Raw genomic sequence first — 22,032 nt, forward strand, 5'->3', positions numbered from 1 at the left:
GCAATAGCACTTTGGAACAAACTTCCTTTGGCAAAGTAACAGCAGCGATCCACTGGTGCAGGTTCTAGAGTAAGATTTGGAAGCATTTTACTATTACGCTCCTCATAATTCAAACTCTGTTTTGCGTCTCCCTTTACAGGCTATTGTTGGCCAGATGGAAAATATTAAGGAAAAAGGATTGCAACTAAATCATTCGGCTGTAGTCTGCTGCCAAAAGGCCCCAGGCTAACTACAAGCAGATTTGCAAGCAGGCTCTGCTCCGTTACAATCTGAGATCTGGCACATCCTTTGCCCTGACTAACAGCAGGAGGGCACAGGGCCAGCTGAGAGCAGCTACTGTGCCAAACAGACTGTGCAGGTCTTGCTGCTTGAATGCTTCCACAGAAAGGGAGAATCGATGGGACTCTTTTGTAAACAACTCCCTGTACTTTCTGGCTGCTACTAACTTCAAAAGTGGTATAAATTTATCTCCTACAAAATAAATGCGAATACACAGCTTAGGCTTATTACCAAATCAAGACAGAAATAAACAACAGTGTTAAAGCACAACATCTAAGCTTTCAACTACAAATAATTATGCATAAATACACATACATAATGAAGAACATTTTTTCCTCCAACAAACACTAAGAACAGTGAAGAATGACTGAACAGTAGCCAAATAATGTGTTCTTATTAATATTCTTTGCAACCTCTTATTTACAAGAAGGTAATTAAGTTCAACGATTGGAAAATTTACTCTCAATGCTTATTTCTAAGATACGTATTTCCCAGGGCACTCCTTTTGTTCAGCTCATATATTCAGTTATCAATCAGCAGGACAGGCTTATCTAGGATGTTCAATGAAGAACAAAAAAAAAGAAAAAAGATATTTTCCTAATACTAACCAACCATCTCAGGCATTCAGCGTTTCCAGATGTTCCCTTCTTTCACAATCTGCCCCTACTGGAGCACACCAGGTATGGCCTTCAGGAAGGGACAGGGCTGTGTGTGTATCAAGGAAGCAGACTGGTTGGCTTTTACACTTCATAGTATTTAATATTAAAAAAAATCCTGCAATAAAGATCAGACCTCAAACTTGATGGATACAAATCATAGCTGTTTGCAGTGAGGGAAACGCACATTTCAAACACCATTGTCATCCAGTCTCATGCAATAAGCATTGGCAGAAGGCCTTCACATCCCTATCTCAACCATGGGGCAGAGCAATGAGGGTGTGCATGGCAAGGCAGAAGAGAAGCCAAAAATGGAAATACTGGATCTCTCAATTCATAGAAAAGTAACATAACCAGCGTCCTTCCTTTATGTAGAAGGACCTCAAACTCTTTCGGAACATCTGTCATTACAGAAAAATCCAGACTTCAGCACTTGCAGAATTCTGTCTTCCTCAATCTTTTTCTTATTTTCATTAGTATCACATATGACAGCACAATTTGCCATTACTGCTAGAGGTCTCAGTGAAAATCAATAATACTGAAACGTACACAAAAATTAAAAGAAGAAGAGTTGAAATGCCTGGACGAAGAGAGTATGTTTTCAGGTGGGTTTGTTTTGCCACTATGAAGAACAACAGAAACCGAATATAACACAGTAAAGCACACTGTGGCATGCTAAAAACAACGAAACCTAGAAACACCTTACTGCAAAAGTCTGTCCATTTCTGGCAAGGCATACAAGGAGCTTGCCATTTTTATCTGCGTGGTTTAGCAGGGTTCTACTGTATTTAAATTTCAACAAAAATATTTAAACCAATTCAACCGTACTTCAAAATTTCAAGCTCAGCGAGCAAAGCTTTTAACAGATCCGCTGACACCATAATGAAAACTCTAAAGCTTTTCACTGAGAGTCACTTTACAAATTCCCTATTGACTTGTTATTTATCAAGTACATCTAGTTGAAAACAAGAAATTATTATTTAGGAGTTCAGTGGAATCGACTCATTTCAACGTTGGTCTTAAAACATCAACAAAATGCATTTCTACAGCTACCATTGTGATGTTGCATGCAATTTCAAGGACAAGAAATAAGAGGAAATACTGTACACACCTTACACCTTAATAGAAAAGAAAATGCAACCCACATGTAGAATCAACAGGATTCTTTAAGTCTCCTCTTGGTTTGTGACACCAAGCGCTTTAGGAAATGCTCACATACAGAACTGTTTATACACAACTCACATATCTGCACACAGACGGAGCAGCCGGCACATCCTTACGAAATACAAACCCACACGATATTAATTTTGAGTAATTATTAAGAATAACAACAATAAGAGGACCAATGAGAGCTATTATAAACTTCTATTGGAGATTTTTAGCAACGGGACATAAAAAATGCATTATTAAATGCTTTTCCCTGTTTAAGACTATTTTAGTAAGCATATTTTATTCAGCATTGCAGGTATTATCATTTTAGAAAGCTAAAATAACTCTAGAGACACTTCATAAAGTTTTTTAAAAGAACAAGAAAAGATATTAAGGCTACCATGAAAGCTGCCATTCAGACCTGAGAAACAGTCTGTGATATAGCAGGGATGAAAATGAAAGCAAATAAGCAGATATAATTAAAAAATGTTATTCCCCCTATTCCTCCTAGCTACATTTTAAAATAGCTCATCTCTATCTTCTAAGATTGGTAAGGAAAATGAGAAAAAAATCACAGGAAGTTTAGAAAACCATACTGAAAACCATATCAGAAAAGAAATACAAAGCAGATAGCTGAATTTAATTGATGTCAAGCTCTCCTTCTACTAGGTTCATCACATTTCCGTACATATGCTGACAAGTAACTGAAAATAAAAACCAGTGTTTGCTTCAGCAAATCAGTGGGGGTAAAAACCCTGAACTTTTAAGATGTAAACTGTTTTATAAACACGTCAAGTTAAAGCAAAATGCCTGCAACAACTGCAGACCCTCTGCAACCCTGCACACCACATTCATGGAATTCTCACATTTTCTAAGCCACTTTAGATCCATTGCCTCTCAAACACAGAAGAGGAAGTCTAACTGTTTTCCTACAGTTCTAGCCTGTAACTCCTGGGAAGGAAGGTGGGACCTGAGCAACAAGTCTTGCTCGCCTTTTTCTCTATAAGGTTCACGCAAAGAAACTGAGAAAGAATCCTCAACTCTTACAATAAATGGATGTGTTCAGTTCACAGCCAAAAGGAAATCTAAAAAAAAAAAAAAAAATCCATGAAGAAGGCAGACAGAGGCTCAATAACAACATTTTTATTAGGTACAATTTTCTTGTACTGTTGAATCAGAGGGATCCAATTTCTCATGACTTATACATGCACTTTTTGTGGCCTCTGCCAACGTGTAATGGAATCAGTTTGCTATTTGCTTTCATCTCTGAAGCATTTTAAGAAGTACAGGGATTCCAGGGTCGATACAGAACAAAGACCAAATAGACTGTCCAAAAAGTGTCTCGTATCATTTGCAGCCATTACCAAACACGTTTTTGGAAGGCTTAGAAGTATTGTACAGACAGATATGGAAGTAAAACACTGATTTTCTGTATTGTCATTTTATTTAATACATCACTATGGTAAATCGTTATAAGACTGGACCTTCTTTTTTTCTTATTTATTTATGTAGGGACATTTTTTTCCATGTCCATGCAGAAATCTTAACAGCAAAACAGGCGAGGGAAAGAAGTGAGGATAAGTAAAATAAAAAAATAAAAGCAAACATCTCTGCTCTGGGCTTATCTACAGTCACTGCTTGCAGCCTGGGTCTTGTAATTACAGCTTTGAAACTAGCAAAATAAATACTTCCTCTGGCCCTAAACAGTTAACAACTCATTTCTGCAGCTGCACAGTACTTCTGCAGTAATAGATAGCACTGCGACTGCTGAGGACTGTGACTTTTCCCCCTAAGTTTAATATGGTTCAAAATACACTAAACTAAACAAAAGCTATACCAAATTAAATATAATCACAAGAATTGCTGACTGGAGTCACTGATGGTTATAGAACAAATCCTGGCAGTCCTGTGCCGCGTTGCTCTCCATGCAAACCCCCTTCCCAATCTTCCAGTTCATTCCAACATACTCAAAATACAGTCTCAGTTGTCTATATATGCAGAGGTGACAAGGGTAAAAAACAGGAAAACCAGTGACAGCAAAGTACTTTTTTTGAAACCAATGCCTACAGAAACATAACCAGGTTACAGATCTGTGACTGTAGAACACAAATTCAATGATGATGCACACTGAGGAGAGGGGGCCAAGATCTTACGCCTTCAGTAGAAAAGGGCCAGGGGAAAGCACTTTCCAATTTCTTCCATTACCCCACTCCTCCATGCTAAGACAACAGCTAACACTGGTGTACGTAGCCCTGTCCTTGACAGAAATGAGGTTGATTCACATTTTTATCATTTCTTTAAAGAACAAAAGAAACACTGTGAAAGCTATTCCAAGAGACATCAACCTTATGAAGTTGCTCTTACACAAAATCAACCCTTTAAGAAATACTTCAACCAAAACTGTAGTATTTGGGCGGTTAAACATCGCAGGTTGTTCAAGGGGTATTGAACCAACCTGATTTTAACCTGCAGAAGAGAAAAAGCTTAAAGACTCACTGTAAATCAATTAAGTACTTCTAATCCCAGTTTAACAACCAGCTGCTCTGTGATTCTTCACAAAGATAATGCTTTTTGCATACTTCTATTTTGCTTGCAATTAAGCAAAATTTGAATTCTCCCTCCTGCATCCTTTTTGTACCTATCTATACCTAATGATGAGAATATCAGCAACATAACTTACTCATGTGAAACGACATTCTACTTCAAAAATATAACTGAAGCCAAGTGAGTTGTCGCACAGAAGACCACATAAGGAATCACATCATGAAATCACCTCAGGATGCACAAAATCCACCAAAGTGGAAAAATTTGTAAAGAAGTGGATAAGGCAGAGGACTTGTAAACTCAACACTTCATAGTGGGGTAATTACATTTTTAAGTACAAAAACACCAGGGAAAAAAAAAAGAAAAAGGACAACATAAAGGACAATCAGAATTATAAAAATCCAAGTGTCCTTTTCTATTCCCCCCTCCCTCCGCCCCCAAAGCATAAATTTCTGGTCTTATCAGTGGAGGGGAAAAATTCTACAAGAGAACAGGACAATTCTTTCATAATTTATACATATATATATATATATATATATATATAATTTTTTTTTCCCCAATCTCTTTCCCCAAGATAATTGAAAGATGTGAAATAGAAGTAGCATAATAGATTTGGGATACTTTTTCTTTAGATTAGAAGCTATCACAACAGAAGTGCGTTACATTTTGGAGGCACACACACAAACAGTGGTATACAGGCCCTTAAAGCTGTTTGTCCCCTATGCATCAATGCCCTGCCAGTTGGCAAGCCTGAGCCAGGAAGCTGTCAATTCCAATCAAGTTTAGGCGATGCAGTCCTATTAAAGAAGTCTTGCTGGTTAAGGGGCGTCCACTGTTTCCAAAGCATGGGAAGAAAAAAAAGGGGGGGAAGGGGGAGGGGAAGAGAGGGGCTTGAAGGAAAAAAGGGCTCTGCCTTCCTGCTTTCCTTAGATTTGAGCTGGCAACTTTCACTGACTAGAGTTTTCAAGGAGCTATGAATGAGCTTAACAAAGGAGTTCTGTGGCTAGTTTCTGGCTGAAATCCATGTCAACAGTTTTTAAGGTCACAGGTCACACTAACTAACATTTATTCCCAGCAGACCCTGCTCTAAACACAAGCTGTAAGTAGTACAAATTTGGAATTTTTCTGTAATCCCTTGAGATATTCCTGATCCTTCCACATGTTTCTGCTCAATTAAAAACAATTCTCACTTTGCACCACAAGAGAGGCCCCTGCTCAGAAATCTTATTCTATCCTAAGAATAAATGGACAAAGACCGCAATCAAAGGAAAGGAAAGGGGGGAGGAGAGGAACTCACAACAAATCACACCAAAAACCTCAAATAACTCCATACAGAATCACATTCGGTTAGTTACATTTTCTGCCATCTGCCACAAACTATTATAGATCCATTTCTTTTTATCTTAGAAAAAGAGTGGTGCAGAGCTTAACTATTTTGGCTGAAAGGGATTTCCACACCAACGTTTCTGCATTTCACTTCAGAAGAATGATATTTTTTTTTTGTACAAAAGGCTGAATACCCACTGAAAACTTCAAATCTAAATCTGAGTTCCACATGGGTATAGCACATTCTTACACCAGTAACTGGCCACTAAGTTGGTGAGCCAAGGGAAATCTATGCAAGGTTTTACCTTATTTTTTTAACTTTAACAGAACATGAAGCAATATAAAAGCCATAAGCTTAAGTTATTAGCACCCTTTCAAGCAATTATAAGTAGGTGCTATAGCTAACAGCTTAACAGAAAAAATAGAAATTCTACTAGTTAATTAAAAAAAAAACACAACCACAAGGTTCCCATCGTAATGATAGGAATGAGAGAATTCTTGCTCACAGTTCCATCGCTTGACTTCCAGCACACAGGATCCTCTGGGCCAGCACAGCCTCTCCAGCAGCACGCACCTCCCTCGTGGTGTCAAAGCAGTAATTATCACCGTCTCATTCACGCACCCATGACCATGTCCTCCCCTCAGAACGTTTCATTATTATTGCTGCAACCCCTTCAGACAGAAAGGCAAAACCCAGCACGTAGGCAGGCAGCGTCTGACCGAGAAGTGATCCTGTATGGCCCGGCAGTACTTACCTAACACCTTCCAGAGCTGCTTTTATGTTATCTGAAGCAAAGAAACATTTCAAATTAAATATGGGATTAAATTGAGCAAAATCACATTTGTGTAGAAACGGCAGTTAAAACAGCAACATCACCTGCTTAGAGCTGCCAGAGCTCTATGGAGTTCAGCTTCTGTGGGAGTGGAGAACTACAGCAGATGTTCTGTCTGCTTTACAATTCAAGAATGAATAAAGTACAATGCTTTTGTGACATCCCAGAAAATATATTTAAACGTAATCAGTAAAGTGCAGAAGTTTACAGATTTTGGTACTGTACATAGCAGTAATCCAGTCTGCATTAACAATTTAGTTGTGTTCTTACACAGCCTAGTAAAGTTCTTCAGATACATAAAAACCAAGTTCAAAAATCTTTTGAAAACTATAAAGTTGTCAGTTTTGTAAAGATTCTGCAGTAAGGGTAAAAAAAAAAAATAGGTTATCAATATTTTACATATTCTTAAAGCAGAACTTGTTCTTCCAGAGCTGCCAGGAGCCAGAGTCTACAACATGTTCAAAAAAAACTTCAGCTGCAATGAAAACTTGCATGTATTTTTAATTAATACCTTTCTCGGGGGGAAAATAAATAAATAAATAAATAAAATTCCACTCTTCAATGTCTCCCAAGAATTTAAGCTTCACACACTTAGCAGCAGCTTCATAGCTTTATAATACATTGTCTTCATACATCTTCAGATCATTCAAAATACTGTAAGAAACATACTTAGAAACAGTGTAAGTATTAACTAACATGCTTGTAACACCTGTAGCTCTGAGGTTTTCACTCTGCCACCCCAGAAGCAAACCACAACCAAAAGCGTCCCTCAACCTAATCTTCAAGAAACCAGGCTGTGAAATGAAGCACAGCACTACTTTTGGTACACTTACTGACACAAATTGCTTTCCATACTGTTTTCTGACCAAAACAATATTCAAATCCATCAGTGTCTGTGCAGCTAGAGTTCTAGAGGTAGAAGTTAGCTGAAGGCACGAAGCCTGCTGAGCATCAGCACCCACAACACAACGAAAAGCCGGCTTCAGCAGAACACTGCACAGAGGGTTGCTAGAAATTTGAAGAGATCAACCAGCAAGGAGACTAAAAGCAATATTGAAATTAAAATTAAGAGTCAACACGCAAATCCTTAGGAATCAGAAGGTATCTGTATACTTAAAGAATACAAGAAAGCAGAAGGTTATGGAACTGTATCTTCTTTCAAGAACAAATTGTGTACATCTTTGACACCACTGAGGTTAATGAAACTTTTTCACCCTATGAAAGAGCATTTCATCTACACACACACAAAACTTCAAAAACATGAGAAACACGAGCATACCAATTCCAGAACAGAAGTTGGGACATGCCTGATAAGTGTTAAAAGGATGCCCCAGAACTGTATGAGAAGCAGAGTATGGAATTGTCTCTATGACTTTTTTTTTTGTAATAGAACACTACAACTCATCACTGAATTCAGAACTATTTGTACCACTCACCCTCAAAAGCCCATTACAAATCTGATGCAGTTACACTAAAGCAAATCTATAAAGACAAATCAAAGAAAAAACACATAAAACCAAAACAACAGCAAAACCCACAAAAACAACAAAAAAGTTTCAGCACCTTAATGCACATCCACAAGGATTTATTTGAGCCAAAATCCTGAAGTCCTTAAAAGGCATCTTAAAAAGAAGAACTCTTTAGGTACTGAAATCTTCTTATGATATTAAAATCAGATTATAACTCAGGATTTCACAGCTTCGACACTAGCTCTCAACACTATGCATTCACCATTTGGAAAGGAAAAATATTAAAAAGCACATCTTAAAGTTTTCTAATACACCGCACTGAAAAAGGCAGTACAAAGTACCAATTTGACCAAAACATTTTGATGTGTGGTGGATGAGCTTCTGGGCTTTTTTAATTCACTTCACCTTTTAGAGCCTCAAAAAACCCACCAGACCATCTGTGACAATTGTTCCGTGCTTTTGTTCGCCCTCTGCTGTCTGAAATGCAGAAAGTAACCCTCATACACAGAGCCGTGCAACTCAGGATTCAAGCAGTATCAGATCACTGCAGTTTTGTTTTTAGCTAAAAATCAAGGAGGGGGGGGGAAGAGGAAAATGAATATGAGAGATAGTCAATGGCTCTACATTAAAGGAAAACCCCAGAACACCTAAACAATGCAGGTTCTCAACTTACCAACCAGCTATTTCCAGAAATTTGCATGTTGATATCCATACAGGAACAAAAGAGATTACATAAATATATAAACATTAGGAAAAAATATGGTGCCATTTCTTGCAACAATTATGAAAGCTATCTTGAAAGCAGATTATTAAAGAGTAGCAGTTAAAATAGCCAAAGGACTTACAGTGTAAAACTGAATTGGCTTTCTGCTGGCCACAGGAGCAACATCCATGATGACAACATTGCTGCTATTGAACTCCTAGGAGTGCCCTACTGTACTCTGCACGCACACAAAGAAGTGTCTGGATCACTTCACATCTCAAGGTCAGGGCTACGACTTCTGGCACTCTGAGAACTGTCACAGCTTTCAACTGTTTCCAAAATTCTGCTGACATTTTTTTAAAGCACAAGCTGAATGAAAACAATTTCCTTTTTCTGTTCCTCTTCTATGATGAACCAAAACACTAGCCATTTTCCACCTCCAAACCCTTTTGCCATGCCCAGATACACCAAACCTGTCACTGATAAACAGCTGAATGTTATCTCCAATAACAAACAATATTGCTTAATTCTTATTTTGTCACTGAGCACAGCAAGGAATACCTGAAGCTTGCAGACATCCAGTTTTCCACTGAGTATCTACCGGAGACACAGCTTGTACAATTCTAACAGAATGCTGCCAGCAATCTCCAACAAAGCACACTGAGGCAATGTAATACTTTTAACTCAGAAACAGTTTAGAAGTAAAAAAATTGAGCAGACTAGTTCAAAAGTGCTGAAGCAGGCAGGGAAGCTTCAAGTAGAAGAGTCAAAAAAGTTTTCAAGACTCTTGGTGAGGATCGCATGCATTTGCTGGGCTTAGCGCTCAGAGTCCACTGGTTACGCAGCAACTGCTGGTGGTGAGAAAGGTCTGCCTAGACTTAGATGGTGCAGGTGTAAATGCAATCATTTTGTCAGCAATAAAAAAACAGAGTGGAAACCACACGCACTCCCACACTTTAAACAACCTATAATTTAAAAATACACCAAGAAGCATTCTTTTCATCTTCACTTGCTTTTACCATAAAATTCTCACTTGCTTCAGCATATTTTGATGCACCCATTCACAGCAGCATCCTTATGAATTAAAGTAACTCTGTTATTAAAACTAAATTATTAGAATTGTATAATCCTAATTATTTCTAATTTCATTCATGAAGGACACCAAGAAGATTCACATTAACAATGGCTGCTGCAGTTCTGGGAACAGAGAGAGTAAATCCATACGATGCTTATTTATATTCTTCATTATCCTACAAAACTTACATTCATTTGCATTAAAGACGATCTTTCATTTTCTCATTAGTCCACAGGAGAATGAGACAACAGGAATGAAGCTGAATCCCAATTCACCTACTGCTGTTCCTGCATTGGTTTTGGCTGCTTCTTTTAGTTGGTTGAGTTTTTAATTTTTATTTTTTTATGTTAGTTATGAGTCGAAGCAGAAGGCATTTAGCTACAACATAACTCCTCCATTTCTTCTTGGCACTCACTCAACATAAGGGAGCTGACAGCAAAGAACTCTTATCCAGGAGAGATCAAGAATGGACTCATACTAATCGTTCAGACTCATTTCTTAAACTGGGTCTACCCTTTTATTCATCATTAATCAAGAAAAGTTACTCTATGTAACCAGGCACTCCCCACACAAGCGAATCAGTTCCCTGTCTGCACAGAGGAACTAGGGAAATACCTCTGTCTTCCATATCTGGTTCACACTGCTGGACTGCCATCGCCGTAGCTTTTAATGGTTGAAAATACTAAAGAAAGGATGGAATGAAAGAAACTGCTGACAAAGCACCTGTCATCCCTCCTCCTACACAGATAATCAGTAATTTTGGTAGACTTCACACTATTTTTTCCAAATGCTAGACTTCAGCAATGAAGGTCTAGTTAGCAGATCCCTGCTGCCAGTGTAATGCTGCAGTACAGGACAGTGAACAGTCGATATCTTTACGAGTCACGAGCCAACACAAGCTGCACAAATGTACTCATGTTAAATTACACACAACAATCAAACTATTTCACAGCATTGCTGGATTCAACTCAATAAAGGCAGAAATGTCCTTGCACTGGACAGCTTCTCTTATATTTTGCAACACCGTCTCCAAAATACTCCAGGAGTCGCATTCAATAACACGCGTGCAAGAAGGTCCCGTTCTGCCATGTGCCACATGCAAAACTCATACGCCAAGGACAAGTTTCTCTCTTTCTTACACTGGATTCTCCCATGTGAAGAACAAACCAGAAACAACTGAGACAGATGTTTACAGTCACTGAGAACAGGGTCCTCATTCCTGACTGCTTCAACACCATCCAGTCACCCGGCTGGCTCTTCACACAGCCAAATCTCAACTCTCTGTGTCTAGGTCACTGCGCCAAAACATGAAAAAGAAGACGACGGATCGATAAAAAAACCAGTAAGTAAAACCAAAGGCAGGGTAGCAGGTAGAAACCTTTATTTCCATAGAATATTTAATGGAACTAACATATGGATAGATATGAAACCTTATTGTACCTGCATCAATTCTTGTGAAAAATGTAAATAAAAATCACAGACTATTTCAACATGTCCATAGGTGATCATAAAAGCTGGGCTAGAACTTCTTAGTCTATACTACACAAAACGCATTGCTCCCACCTTCAGCCATCCATCTGTATATGGCAAACACTACAAAACCCTCAGCAGGACAACATAAAGCTCATACACACAAACTTTCAGAACACAGACAGCATCAGCACTGAAGACATTTCCTCCACTACCAGCAGATGCATCGTTAATAAAACTTGCATATACAAATGTCCACAAAATGTCTTACCAAGATCAGTTCCGACAGCAAAAGATAACATGTCATTATGCAATCTCATAACAAATTACTGCAAAGAAACATTGATTTTTTTTTTCCTCTGTATCATTAATTCAAGAAAATTGACTACAAACAAATATAATTATCTACAGAAGAACTCAAAGTGCAAGACATCTTGCAGCAGTTCTGCAAAAGAGCAGTGACTTTGGACTAGACAGGAAAGTAATTTTGAACAGCTGGAAATTATAATTACAGTGTAACAATGCAAAGTCAAAACACTGTTTCCCTGTCTGCCAAAAGCTAAACCACAGACTTACCTTAAGATACAGAAGCAGCTTTTGGCCCCAGAAGATAAGCGACAGAACCCAAACCTCTGTTTGCTGTCAATGTCTGTAAGGACAAATGTAAAGTTCTGTCCAACTTGGCTAACTGCATGGCTGAAAATAAAGAGAATAAAAAGGAAAAACTTAATGCTGAGCTAACTTCAAGTCAAAGGTATCCACCAATCCAAGTACGCAAGTCCCATAGCATTTTCTCTTTTACTAGAAGGTCGTGTTTTTGTTGTTGTTTTTCCCTCCAAGAAATCAAATCAGAAAATACATATCCTCTGAAAACTTAAATATGCAAGTGGCTTTAGTGTGGGATGATACTAAACAATGCATTTATCTTTAAACAAAAAAGGATAAACTATTTTCAAAGCAGTACATATAGCACAAACAAAACCCATGTTCTGTCATGCAGGCAAAATATTATTCTTCATTTGAAAATTGGTTTACTCTAAGAGCAAGACAATGTTTCATAAATAACATGCTGAGCTTATCTGACACTTGGATACTGACTTACTGAAGTCTTATATCTATCTACCAATTCTGTAAGTATGCTGTGTAGACCATTCCTCAGTGACCAGCAACTCTGCCCATGCCGGAGGACTCTCCTTTACTCTAGCAGCTATACAGTCAGTTAATGGAAAGAACATACTATGTGCAAAGGAGGAAAAGATAACTGGGATCAAAAGCATACTGCAGCTATGACTGTAGGCATGATTTTTTAAGACTTTAAAACAATTTTTCCAAGTCACCTGCCTCATCTGTAGGATCTAAAAGGCTCTTCAAGAGCAGCACAAATGAGCTAATAACTTCACAGATATTGGCTGCCACTCACACCCCGGTGGGAAGTATCGCTCTAGCAAAATCTACCTGGATTGGAAAACTCAGGTAAGTGCTCAGAATGGTCACATCAAAAAAATTTGCTTTACGTTTAGGCACAATACTTTTTGAATGCTGTTTATGAACAAAATGAAAGACATGTCTAAGGTACACCACATCTATCTGAAGTTGATCGAACACTCGTGTGGTGATGGTAAGTTCCATTCAAACTAAGCCAATTCACCTGCCACTTTACTGAGATGTAGTTATACTGTAGAGATGTAAGCTTACTACTTAACACAAATGCTGATTTTTCAGTGGGAAAGCTGTGACAAATAAAATTATTAGCTGGCTTAGATTTTCAATTTGATTTCTCATAATGATATGAAATTAACACTTATTTCAGGGTTTTTTTTCAGTGAGAACAGAAAAATATGAATAAAATTTGCATGTGCATCTTTACAACTCAGTAACAACAACAACAAAAAAACACAATAAAATTTCAGGCCAATTAGCTATCATAGTAATGAGCCCTAAAAACAAGCAAATATCTAGAGAAAATAAAGAAAAATAGACTTTCATAAAGAAAAGTTGGACCCATCCAGCACTAAGAGCTCCATATTCACAGGAGGACAAAAAGAAAGACACCTAAGAGCATTTCAGTACCCCAAGAATTAGCGTGAGTACTAATATCCTGCAGAATTCTGTCAACAGAACAGCATTTCCATAAACCATACTGAGCTGGTAGGGTATACCAAAAAATCCCTTACTGGTGCTAAGTTTTATCTGTAAAGCTTGGATGTAATGTTACTATGGTGATTTTACTATGGTGTTTTAGAAGAGGATTACATGCTTAATTTTAACAAGGCCAAGAGCAGAGTGTGTGCCGAAAAGCATTCTAGCTGACAATTAAAATTATGGAACAGGAGAGAAAAAAACATGCTTCTCTCGCGGCAGGGAGAAGCTTGTTTATCACCCAATTGCAACAAGTTGGCAAGTTCCTTCCAGCTAACCTAAAGATTTTTGCACTTGGAAAAGAAGGAAGAGATGTGGCAGACAACTCTTTCCGGTGCAACTTAAGACATCTTTTAATCTAAATTTTAGGTATACCCCAAGACCACAAACCCTTCTTAGTTTTCATAATGGCTGGCTTTTCTGTGTCAGTCTGTGATGCTCAGTCAAAAAGCTGAATCCAGAAGTGAGACATACTTTTCATTAAGTTCTCATGTGCACCCCATATGGGTTTTCAATGTTTCTATCTTTCAAAAATGTTATATCTCTGGAGGAAAAAAAGAGAGAAAACAATAACAAAACCCCAGGTACAACAATACTACATGTTACAACCATAAATGTGTCCACAGTATGAAGGGAGCAACTTTAAACATGCACATGAGAAAAATATCTACATCTACTTCCCCAATCCCTCCACTTAAGCAAGGGAAAAAGATCAGTAAAAAGTGATTCCAAATTACCAGGAGAATTTGTGGCTTTCGAAGGTTACTCAAGTCAACAAGCATCAGCTAAGAAGCTCTTGCTGACAGTCTGGGATATTCAAATTCTCTTTTTATGTACAAATGAGGTACAGTAGAGGTGTTGGCAGTGTCAGCTGTGCCAGCAGTGCCTCACCAGCATCTCTCAACCCTGACCTGCAGGAACTGCCCAGAGGGCTGAGAGAACATTATCACCTTCACGATCTGTTCAAGCTTTCAGCTTCCTCCAACTACAGATTACCACATAGCCGACCTCAGACACGTGATTCTAACCAATGAAATGCTGTTTCTGTGCAGCACAAGCAGCAGTGCACTTTCAAAATCTGAATGCTTGCTCTCACCATGAAATCATCAGACCTAACTCACAGTAAGAACAAAACTAACAATCTAAAAAATTTCTGACAATTCCTAAATCACAAGAATAAATTTTCTCAGTCAGCTACAGCTCTTCTCCAGTCCATCAGAAACTAGACCACCATTTTTCAAAAAAATTAGAACTGGAATTAAGAAGTCACAAGGAAGGCATCAGCATTCGAGCTAAGATCGAGGCCTCGAAAGGTAAAGCACTTCATGAATTCTTCCCAAATTTTGGCAAATGAGAAGTAAAATCCAGATGTAAAGAAGTTCTGACATGAACATGCATATTTGACAATTACTACCGAAGTCTTTTCACATCCAAATGTTACACAGAAGTAAAACAAAACACATTTTTGTGGCTGCCACTGAACAGTTCAAACTTTTTTTTTGTATTTTACTACGTCCATGAAAACTCCAGGACAAACGGATTCTGAGACTAGGATTTGCACTTTGGCACTTTTAATCACAGTCAATCAAAGAGAACATTAAGAACATTATGTTTTTTACTTTTTGCAGTGGTTTTATGAGAAGCTTATTTTCTTGTCAAGTTTGAAAATCTAATCCTACCTGTCCATGTAGAAGGGGAAACAAAACTTGGTCAAAGTCTGTAGAACTTCCTGTGGAGAGAAAAAAAAAAAAAAGAAAAAGAGAGATAATTTATACATCCAATGGGACCAATAAATCTAATATTAACCACATCACACAATTTCACAACTTTGCCCTGAAGAAAGACGAGACAGATGAAGAAATATGGGCTTTATCAATTACATGGAAGGAGTACCAGGCAGTCAATCATGTGAAATAATAAACATGATCAAACTTCATTAAAAATGAAAAATTAATCAAGATTCACACATGGGCAGGCAGCAGGAGCCATCCAGCAATTCTCCAAAGGATAGGAGGAGGTTGGGTTGTTGAGTGTTAACACTTCTCTAGGGACAATCTCTACCCTGACCATATGGATCATAGTGAATAACACCAACCCACATGGGTTTGGCCTGGCAGGACCACTTCTGCTGGCACAGCTTTTGACTGTTACCTAGGAACAGAGGTCTGGGGGATTAGAGAATACTTCCCAACATCAGCAAGATAAATAACAAAAGATAAAGCCAATAGGTCTCCTAGCAGGAATGTTTAACACTGCCTGCTGCTATTAGAAAGACAATGTGAGTGTTACAAGACCGATTAAAATAACGTGTATTAAAAGAAATACTGACTGTTTAAACTACAAACCATTTCCTAAATGTTGCAAAACAGCACCACACACACAGAACTTTTAAACATACGTATGATCTCAAAAAAAAAAAGCATGACTGTGAAAATTAGAACATTAATAACATTTTAATAAATCACCTTCCACTGCACGCCTTTAAATGAACATAGTCATTAAAGAAGCAAAAAAATACATGTACCAAAATAGCTGCATTCACACACAGAAGTAATCTGCTCACACTGTATCCTTCTATAATATTCCAATTTGTATTACAAAATCCACCAGAAAGGTCAACTCAGATTGCAGACCTACTACCAGCCAGTTCATTGCCCACTCTCCTTCACAGTGAAATACTTCAGGACCTGTAACATCACATATATTTCTGATTTCAGCTACAAGATCATCCTGACTGGATGGCAAACCTGATAAACTCAACACTTTTCTGGCCATAGTAATAAATTATCACCAATAACTAAATTGATGCTTTTCGCTTCATTTACTTCTAAAACCAATGCCACCATTCAACAAATAAATGACATCAATCTAATCACCTATTCAATGAAGCGGAAAGCATATTGACTCTCTTGCAAGAACATGTTCCTCCTACATAATTCAAACAAGCACATCCCATTCTTAGCAATGGTTTCAAGCTCAACTGCTCCAGAACTATTCTTCAGAGGTCTCCTGGCGACTAAAATGTAGCAAGTTCTTTAGATTTCATGCAGAAACAGATATGGAAACTTTGACTTCTTGACAGTTTATTGATAGATTATTTAACAACCTTCTGTTTTTAAAGAACAAGAATCTATTGAAGGATGGCATGTAAAGCAATGAAAAAACCTCCTTTCAATTTTAACAGAGGAAACCTGTGAAGCATCCATGCAGGTTTCAAAGTAAAGTCTGCAGAAACACATTTTCATTCAAGAAGCCTTGATAGTAAAGAATTCATTAACAAGACTGGATTCATCCTTGTGCAGTGCCTCCAACTTCCACAAGGACTGACAGTCTCCTGCACAACTCCAACTGCTCATGCACAAAAACTGCACCTGGACAAATCTAAGTTATTTCACACTTGTCCTTTACCCATTGCTGAAAGCTCAAACCACAAAAAAGAAAATCAGAATTGTAAACCAGCTGAAATTATAATTGCAGCAGAGTAAAGTGACTATGTATTTATTGACTTCATTGTGCGTAGCAGCTACATACAATTCTGAAACAAAATTGTTAAAAGATAACAAATCATCAATAACATAAACGTAGAATGTATTCTCCATTATTTTGATAAAGCTTTGAATGTTTACTGTAACTGCCAGCATAAACACTTATTTGATAAAACGTGTCAGCATCTCACCAGCATCGTGTTACTGGAGGATAATGGACTGTATTACTCAAAACTCTCTTTCCACTTCTCTTAATTTTTATGGCTTCCTAAAAACAAAAAGTGTGTTTAAAGAGAAAAAACCTTGAATTTATTTCACTGTACACTGCCCTGCCTTTCAAAAAAAGTCTCTGCAATGATATTATAACATAGTTTTTGCATTATTGGACAAAACCTGCCACTCATTATATACCAATACCTATCTGTGTTGTCTTACAACTGAAAGATTGAGACTAGTACAGGTTAATCACAGACTTAGTTCTAAATTTTAACTACAACAGAGAATTAGGCTCTAATTAGCAAAAATGCTGATCTTTTGCATGTAAGACATACAATTACTAGAGACCGACCCTATTTTTGCTCAAGTAGCAAGCCTGTGAATATAAATATACTTTTTTTTTTTCCCCAATTAAGTAGTGCTCAGTTTTAAAGCTTGGCAATCCCTATGTAAAACCCAACTTCAGGTGATTGGTTACAGCCTCGAAAAAAACATTCGCTCTTTAGGACTCCAAACAAAAAAACCCACCATAAAACAAAACCTACAACTCCTCCATGCCAGCATCTTATAATCCGTTCCATGTTTTTACCTGACATGAAACACAAGGGTAGTATCCATAGACTTTTTTCTTATTTTATTCCCTTATGCCTATTTTTTCAAAGAAAAACCTACAAAATGCCTCTAAAACAAAACATCTGAAAAGCAAAGCAAACAATACAATCCAGGACACACAGCTGATAAGCGCAAATTACCCAGTAGCTGAAACCCACGTCTCTAGGGTATCACATGCCAGTTTTCCGGATCAATCCCCAAGTTTATATTTTCACAAATCTTCTTACATGCAGTTTGATTTTTAACATTTTAATGAGCAAAAAGTGCATCTATAGCAGGCAGCCAACACAGTTAAAGTGCAGGGCATGAACTGCGTCCCCTGAGGGATTCAGCCCAGCCGTGTCACCAGTGGCTTTAGGACATACACCACCTGGTTCCGTGTCCCAAGGTTCCAACTCTTTTCATAATCAAAACACTGCTGACATTATAAACCCCACATGGGTTTTCTAAAATCCTTCCCAATCAATAAAGCCAGTACATAACTTATCGGAGACAACACAGAGCTCATTGATTAAGTTTGGTTTCAGTAGCAAAGTTTTCAAAATAAATGAGCCAGGAAGAAAGTGTTCAGCCCTTTTGTGTCACACAGCAATTTATGGAGGTAAGGCAGTCTCTGAAACGATTTCTTTCTCCCTTCACACTCCACACAAGATACACTTTTAAAGCACACGGAAAAGAAAGCTGCTAAATACATTGGCATGGAGAGAAGACATAACTCAGTGATGAAAGAGATGAATACTGGATTATATTCTTGATTTCCACTCAGAGGAAGTACAAGTGAGGTTTGCCATAAGCAAAATGCTGGACAGAGAGGGTGGGAAATGCAAACAGTCTTTGTCTTCTGCAGCCAGAAATACCACCAGAATCCATGAAACCAGCATGAAATGCATCCTGTTTGCACCGAGGGCCACCCAAAAAGCTGCAGGAAGACCTCAACAGGCAGAGGAGGAAAAAAAGGAGCTCTGAGAGCAGGGAGGGGCACAAAGGGGCTGCAGAAGCACTGAGCGGGGCTATGGAGCTCTGCCTGGGCCTGAGCTGCAGATGCTTTTGTGGGGGCTATTTTAGCTGAGAGCTACAGAACAAAGCAACTTACTGCGAGCTACCATGAAGTGAAATGAGGGACTAAAAGAAATTCACCACTGAAAGGTTTTGTGTATTTATTATTTCTGCTCAGAAACAAAATCAAATTTGAACATGTTGATCTTTGATTAATGTTAATATTTGGAAATGTAAATACAACATAGGAGTGCTAAGAATTTAAGTAAAACATTATTCAACTATTTTTAAATTTGAATAGTACTTTAATCTACCTTATTACCACAAAATTGTAAACTGCTTTCAAATTTAAATCATCTATTTGCATAATTTTAAGCTAAGAATTATTTAGATCACCCACTGCAATGGAACAACAGGATTAAGAACTCCAAACAGATGTCAGCGCACCCAAATAACCAACTTAAAACAGGCAACAACTCCATGCACAGAACACTGAAAGGAAATGTACAAAACCTACAGCAACGTAAACCCTGTTTGCTGTGCAGTTGGTCAGAATTTCACGTATGTGTTCCTAGGAAAGGAAACATCTTTATGCACGTCAAAAAGGAGCACCTCAGTAACAAGTGCTGCTGCTACCTTAAACAGCACTCTACAAAGCAGCTACTTTACAATGACCAGGAAAACGCATCTTGCATCAGCATTTTACTGAAATAATACAAATCTGAGAAAGTAATACTAGAACCAAAAAAAAAAATCCATCCACTAACAAAGACAACAGTGAGTAACAATCAGGGATCAGTAAATCTCATCTTCCGACGGTTTAGACATTAATTTGCATTTGTTAGTAATGCCAGCTTATATCAAATTGTCCTAAAGTTACTATTAGTAAAGATTATTCTCATCAATTATGTAATTGTGCCATGTAATCATGTACTTAACATTCAGAAGCATTCCAACAGCTTTATAAAATGAATTCTCAAATTAAAGTAAGGTATCCTGCATGGAAAGGCTGCGTCACAACAAAGAGCTCCAATTTTTGCATGATATCAGATCACAGAAAGCAAAGAACAGTAAACATAAAAGCACCATTTTCCTCCATTTTAAAGAATCCGTTTTTTTCCAGAACTGACAGCACACATTCTTAAAAGAAGAAAACCTTGGCTCGCAAAACACATCAAACTTCATCTTGCATTGGTTTTAATGGTATCATTCTACATCTCGCAGTAGTGCTGAACATTAATAGCTTTGATAATCACCAAAATATATTGGGAATCAATTTTAATCACTTCTTTAGAAAGCTCTTCCACTCTAAAAGAAACAGGTGCATCATTTACAATTATACTGTCCCAACTTCGTTTTCTCTCTACTTTTTAGCGCTCTTTGTATGTCAGCACAAATGTCCAGGACCAGTCCACCCATTTGCTTAGAGTTCCACAATTCTAGTAGCTCTTTCTGAGTAATTACAAAGCTTGGACCAGAGGAGGGTTTTTTTTCCCCTACAAGTCACTTCTCCCCTTATGAGGGGGAAATGGCATCGTTGCACTGACCTCAGGAAAATGCTGTTTAAAACAAAAGAAAACAAACACATGCAGACACAATCACCATAAGATTAACTGCAAGAAATAAATAACATTTCCAAAGTATACTGGGACCTGCTATCATTTAAATATTTTAAGCACAGAAAATATGCGCACAGATGGGAAACTTTTCTCATTGCATTACTAAAAACATATTTCACGATAAAGCTCAAAATCCCTGAATTTTTTAAACCTAATTGTGACTCTGTTTCTTAGAATTCACACCCCAAGGCCAAAGCTTTCCTGCCACCAGTCCTTCAAATCTGATTTGGACATTACACGGGAGGAGGCTCCAAGCCTCCCTGAGGTCTCACTCCTTTTACAACATACGCAAAAACAGCAGATAATGGGCCTATGCTGAATTCACCGCTCTGCACAGCTCCTCCTGGGACACAGGCCTAGCAGATGTGATAAAAACTGTGTCAGAGAAGTAGCTCTAGTTTTTGCCTTAATGACAACTTCAACCTCTCAACTAATAGAACAAAAGAACAAAAATGACTACTGCTTGTTTTTTGGTAGAAAAAAGCTGAAAGTAAAGCTGAGCTAACTATTTAAGCAATTTTGCAAAGAGGGGTCCTGAGTAAAGGCCTTTAAAATCCCTCCAAGTAAATTGAGATTAGTTTTATTCTGAGGCAACTGGATTTCAGCTAACATGCTATGTTGAAAAAAATGAAAACAACGGTTGAGATCAGAATAATTGTTCCACTCAAATCATGAAGAACTGAAAAATTGTATAAACAAGCATTAAAATCAAGGCCAATAATGTGCATAAACACTGCACTACTGGTACAGATAAGAAACATCAATATCAGATAACTAGAACTGTAAATATTTGGCAATTAAAGACGAGGAATATTTTCCTTTCAACTTCATTTAGGAAAAAATCAAGTCAGTAGCACAGGTATCTCACACCAAAATACAGAGCTAAGTGTTTCCACTGGTTAGCATGTGTTAAATATTATAATTCTGGCTTAAGATGACTGGCTCTTTTACACATTGCCTCAAATGCTCTATTCAGCTGCTACCCCATACCCACTTAATCAGCAATCATTGTCCTCCGAGGCAGGACTTTGTTGTCAAGACAAGCACCGAAACCTTTAAAAAATTTCAGAACTGGCATAAGAAAAAAGTGATCTTTGTCAAACAAGGAGAAATTTATGCAAATCTTTTATAAACATTCACAAACATTTATTTAGCTTTTGAAATGTTGGCCTCATTTGAGAGCATGAAAATGAGGGGGAAATAGGAAGATGCAAAGGACAGCTTAGAGGCTGGCACACTGCATAAATATTCAGAAGGAAGATTATAGGATTCGTGTTAGGCTGTCTTAGGTTTCTCCAAAGTCCACATAGAATACCAAAGAACAAAACTAACGAGAAGTAGAGCAGATGTTAGACAATGCAGCAGCCCTCTTTTCCACACTCACTTGGCTATACTTGGATGCTTTCATTTTTTCTTTCAATATGGTTAGGTCATTCAAGGATTCTCCTATAGACTCCGTAT

At 37.8% G+C, this 22,032-nt stretch overlaps 1 protein-coding gene across 9 annotated transcripts in view; it reads right to left on the reverse strand.

Annotated features, from left to right (window-relative positions):
• Nucleotides 1-22,032, reverse strand: part of DENND1A (DENN domain containing 1A) — a 172,119-nt gene that overhangs the window by 113,521 nt on the left and 36,566 nt on the right. For all 9 annotated transcript variants that reach the window (XM_048966070.1, XM_048966075.1, XM_048966068.1 and 6 more), the window contains exons 4-5: nt 15,323-15,372; nt 12,081-12,200 (exon numbers count right to left, since the gene is read on the reverse strand). In XM_048966070.1, the coding sequence (XP_048822027.1) occupies nt 12,081-12,200; nt 15,323-15,372 (170 nt within the window). The remainder of the gene's footprint in view (nt 1-12,080; nt 12,201-15,322; nt 15,373-22,032) is intronic.

Source organism: Lagopus muta, chromosome 19, assembly GCF_023343835.1.
Source record: "Lagopus muta isolate bLagMut1 chromosome 19, bLagMut1 primary, whole genome shotgun sequence".
NCBI lineage: Eukaryota > Metazoa > Chordata > Aves > Galliformes > Phasianidae > Lagopus > Lagopus muta.